The 5,429-nt window shown below is 33.0% G+C and overlaps 1 protein-coding gene across 1 annotated transcript; it reads left to right on the top strand.

Moving 5' to 3' along the window:
* The first annotated feature begins 567 nt into the window (after positions 1-567).
* LOC100815826 (uncharacterized) lies at positions 568-3,809 on the top strand. Its single transcript, NM_001255804.2, is given in 7 exon segments — positions 568-842; positions 1,491-1,605; positions 2,170-2,329; positions 2,412-2,560; positions 2,711-2,862; positions 3,035-3,149; positions 3,390-3,809. Coding segments are annotated over 7 exon segments (1,038 nt in total). The 5' UTR covers positions 568-633; the 3' UTR covers positions 3,528-3,809.
* Positions 3,810-5,429: the final 1,620 nt, after the last annotated feature.

Consider the following 5,429-nt stretch of genomic DNA (forward strand, 5'->3'; position numbering starts at 1 on the left):
ATATTAACACCGACACATTAAACCCTAACACTTAAACAATAACCCTAATCACTAAACTAAAATCTCAAATAAAATCAACTAAATACAATATTTGAAATCGTCCTTGAATTGACAACTTACCGGATCTACTAATTGATGCAAAATGTACCCATTCTAGTGATTTTGAATAATAATAAAAAACCTCATTAGGATTACACCTTAACCCTAAGCTCTAAACATTGGAATGAAACTGGTGAAGCACTACTAGGTGGCATCTCTTGTGGCAATCACTAACATGACGCCACTTGATGAAATATCATAGCGTGGTGTCCCGTATTCATGTTTTTTGGGGAAATGAACTCGATGGTAGCATGTATTAAGGTGACACTTCCGGTTAGAGCATGTTTGAGTGATGCCATATGTATCCTATGTGATAAAAATTATCCATTCTAATAAATTGTTTATTGATCCACCCATTTAAGTAAATAATTTTTTAAGAAAAACTAAAATGGTAAATAAGGGGGCCAATGACCCCATTTAGGAATATTCATAATAATAATAAAAAGAAAACAGAAGAGAAAATCACACAACACAACACAAAGCAAAATCAATAGCCCTCACAAGAAGACCCTATCTTCCTCTTCCTCTCAGGGAATGGGTGGAAGATGGAGAACCCTCTCTTTGATCTATAACCGCATAAACACTTCTTCTTCTTCCAAACCCCACTTTCCCTCCTTCTACCGCTCCCTCTCTCTCGCCGCCGCAACTTCTGAAATACCCGACCCGGATCCAATCGGGTTCGGAGCCCCGGAACTCGACCCCTGCGTCAAAATCCCCGTCAAAGCTTATTTCCTCTCCACCAGGTACCTCCCCAATACCCTATCTTTTTCAAGTTCCTTAGTTTCTCTCGCCCCTTTTGTTATTTTGTGAAATGCGCAAATGGGTCGTTTTCTGAATCTCGTTTCTCTGCTGTTACTTATGGCTTCCGTTACTGTTCCATTTAGGAAGAGGAGACCATGCTGAGTGGGAGTTAAAATTTTTACTTTTAGCTTTAAACTTAGATTTTGAATTTAGAGTTTTATGGTTATGTTATTATTTTTTAATTCATTTGTATGTGTAAAATTTGCAGCTTAGCTTAATTATTTGTGTGTTTATAATGTATAGCCTTTGTGTTTCTGTTTATCCTATGGTTTACTGTTATAACGTTTAATGTTGGATTTAGAAGGCTGTCTGTGCTGTTTTGTGCGGGGATTGAATTTTTGTTGCATTTATGATATTAGATTGGGAATTTGGAGGTTTTTTTTCTTCAGTTTATTAAAGTGGGTAACTTTAATGCTTGTATGTGGTTTATAGGTTTTGAGGTTTTCTGGGCTTTTTTTTTAGTGATGCATTTTGTTTTTCCCTATTTCACGGGTTTGAATTGAATGGAACCCCTCTCCTCTTACATGTCTTTTTGTTGTCCTGTTCTTGGTCTCTATGATTTGGCTGTCTCAGATTCATAATTTTGGCAGTATAAATTTGAAGGGCATTCAGGCTGATAATCACAGAAATGTTGTTCCTCCATCTTCCCGCTCGTCTTCAAACTATGTTGCTCTCCGTTTCTGTGACTTCAATTTGGACTCCAATGTAAGATTTATTAATATTTCTCAAGAACAGAAGAACCTTTTGTGTTTCTATAGGAAGTCACTAAATAGTTCCTAAATATCTCTATTTAGTCAATGCCTGGTTTATTATAAGTTTATAACACAATAAGACCTTGATGTTCCTCTTGGGGCAATGTGTGCGTGTCCAGACACTAGATTGTGATTATGAGCAGTGAGGACCGATTTTTAATAGAATGGTATCATGGAACTTATGTGTGCATTTGAAGGTTAAGGGTGAGATAAGAGGAAGTTCTGGCTCCATATTCTGTTATTCTGCTAATTTCTCCTTTTGGATTTGGGGAGGAAGGTTAGGTGCTGAGCAGCCTGAGCTGCATCATAAAGAGCAATATTTTCATTTTTGATGATAATTGATAAGTAAATTAATGCACTCTATCAAAAAGGAAAATAATACTATCTGGTTAAACCGTTAAAAGCAGATTCAAGTGTTCATAATAAGAAAATCTATTTGAATAGAATAGATTCATTATACAATAGAACAACGTGATTGATTCAACAGAGTCTGAACAACTTTAGGCATTTGATTCAGGGACATGGGTTTCATGTGAAAGCAAGCAACAGTCGTTACATGGTTGTTTATCAGTATGGGTCAGCTGTTTTGTTTAATATCGAGGATCATGAAGTGGAAAGTTACCTGGAATTAGTTAAGAAGCATGCATCTGGTTTACTTCAAGATATGAGGAAAGATGGTATATTTCTTCAAAGAAACTAATTAATCATATAGTGCTTCTGAATCCTGTTGCGTATATGTAACATGTTCTGTGTGATTAGATTATGCGATAAAGGAGAAGCCACTGCAAGTTGAGGACATGCAAGGAGGTCCAGACTACATAGTTCTGAAATCGTTGGATACTGATGGTATCCGTATAATTGGAAGTGTATTGGGACAAAGCATAGCTCTGGATTATTTTGTCTCACAGGTTAATATGTGCCAAATGTCATCTTCTTTCCAGTACTTTGTTGGCCATTTGTTACCCTGAAGGAAAAAGACAACCCTTAAACTGAAGCCGTTAATTTTTATTTTAAAAGAAGCCATTGACTTTTTGGCATTTGCTCTCTCTCATTATCAGGTTGATGGTTTAGTTGAAGAGTTTGCTGGCATAAATCGCGGAATGGAGAAAACTGGAACCTTCACTATGGATAAGAAGAAGCTACTTCAGCTAGTTGGGAAGGCTAACTCAAATTTGGCCGATGTGATTCTTAAAGTTGGTCTCTTTGAGAGGTATTTTATCCCTGTTTTAGAGAAATATGCATACGGCAATGATGTAAGAATATATTGAAAATTTAAGATTCTAGTATCCCTAAAGATTTCAAATATTTGATTTTTAGATTCATTTCATCCTAGAGAATAGTGAGAAAATTTGGTTAATGTTTTTTTATTGTGGATTAATTAGATCAGAAATTGCTTGGAGGGATGCAAAGTATGCTCAAATATATGAGTATCTTAGGGAGGAGTATGAAGTTGCACAACGCTTTGGAAACCTGGATTTCAAATTGAAATTCGTTGAGGTATTTGAGCTTGAGCCCCTCCATAAGTATTAGTCATTTCATCTAAACAATGCAATTGAAAAATTTGTTTGAATCTGAGCCCATCTGAACTCAATAATGTGTGCTTAATTTTATGAACAATTCTTCTGCTAGATGCACACCATTTTCCCCTACATATTTAACTTAGTAGTTGAGGTTGGTCAGTATCTTCAAATGATGTTGTCCAATTAAGGCTTATTTCATCGATTTGGTTGTTTGCAGCACAATATTCATTTTCTCCAAGAAGTTCTCCAGAACAGGAAATCAGATTTCTTGGAATGGTGCATTATTGGTCTATTGACTATTGAAAATGTTCTATCCTTATACGAGATTCTTGGAGCTTCAAATACAGTTTCTTAGTAGATAGTAGTAAGAAGTTGAAGCTATAGATTAATTTATTGTAGTAACAATTCTAGCAATTTTTGAGCCGATAAAAAATTTGCCCTTTTGTATTTAGTATGGTAAATAATGTCCACATATCCCGGACCCATTGAGCTGTATGAAATTTATTTGAAATTGTGATATAATTCAAAAACAAATGGATTAGGTGCATCTAGTTCCATCATTGTTGGAACTGAACTATTGTTCATATTGTAAACTTTTATCCTCCGAGGATGGCAAATAAATCTGAATTTGTTATCATAAAACCCAAGGAACGTTAAAATTTTGCATTGTCTTCACATTCTGGTATTTCATACCCTATCAATCCTGCATTCGAGTTATTTCCCTGTATCGCCTCAAACAGTCTTATCTTTAGCCATAGTTAATTTGAGAGTTAACTCTACTTACTCTTCCAACCACTTCAAAGTTACTACATTAATTCTTTAATTTTTATCATCAAATTAACTTATTAATGATTTAAATTACTTTATCAAAGATTTAAAGTTTATCTCCTGGGAAGATTGAATATAAAATATAGCTTTAGTGGTTATTTTATATTTTTAATAAATTAACTTTAAAACAAATTCTTCACAAGAAAAATGTCGTGACATATTGTATTTGAAAGATTTATGATGTGATTGGTTGCGAATTGTGAGCAAAGAAAGAGAGGGAATATAAGTGAATAATTGAGAAAAGAAGAGATATATGGTGGAAATAGAGATTGTTTGATTGAAGAGAAATAAGAAGAATTAGAGAAGAGAAAAATAAAAATAAAAGCAACAGATTGCATTTTCTAGGGGTTTTGAACCCTTGTAAAACCATCATAATTGATTATGTCTTACACCGGTGCGGAGCAATTTAGTATAGCGGCCATAGCAGGCCAAAGAGTGGCCGTAACGGGCGTTGTAGTGGCGCCGTGTGTTGATTCCTAAAATATCTTAAGAACAAAGACGCCAGGTCTTTCTTGGAGGGTTATTTTTGAGATTTTAATTGCCAGAAATAAAATCTATAAATGTAATAATAGTGAATATGATAAATAAGAATTGGATTTAAAAGATGATGATATTTAATGATTGATAATTACTATGTAGGAAGCTTGTATTTTACATTTGTTGGTATTTACTTGCATGTTTTGCTTAAGACACCTTTGACTTAAATGAATGTCATTAATTAAGTATATTTTATCATTTTTTAGAACTTATATGTATATAGTATTCATTATATAATGTTTAAATATATTTTTCGATGCAACTTAAGATTTTTTTCGTTTTTGTCCATCCAATTCTATTTTTCCGTTTTTTAATTTCATGCAAAATATGTTTTTTTTTCATTCTTAAAACCCTTTAAGAAACATTTTTGTACTGTTTAAAATATTTTTTTTACCGTTTAAAGTGCTAACAAAAAATAAAATAAATACATTTTATAAGGATTAAAGTAAATTTTTTTACAAGAACAAAAACAATAAATTATATAGATAAAAAATATATTTAAATCTTATATAAATTATAAAAAATGTCAAAATAATTACTATCACCCTATACGCTATAGCATTTTTGGAGACAACCACTACGTGGCGCTATCCGAGATTTAAAACACTCTTAATCGATTTGATATCTTAATTTATGAAGTACTACATATGAAAGTTCATTCTTAATTTGATGCATGCAGCAACAACAATCAAATCAAGTATTGTTCCTTGCGTATTTCTAACTTTTACATGTACTTAAAAGATGAAGAACTAAATTAAAAAAAAAACCAAAAAATAAAAGACAAAAATGATCATTTAACCAAAACTAAACTAAACTTCTTAAACCACTGCTCATCAAACAGGGCCTCCGAATCATTAATTCTCCACATTAAACATAGGGGCAAAAGAATACA

This window comes from Glycine max, chromosome 1 (assembly GCF_000004515.6).
Source record: "Glycine max cultivar Williams 82 chromosome 1, Glycine_max_v4.0, whole genome shotgun sequence".
NCBI classification, from domain to species: domain Eukaryota; kingdom Viridiplantae; phylum Streptophyta; class Magnoliopsida; order Fabales; family Fabaceae; genus Glycine; species Glycine max.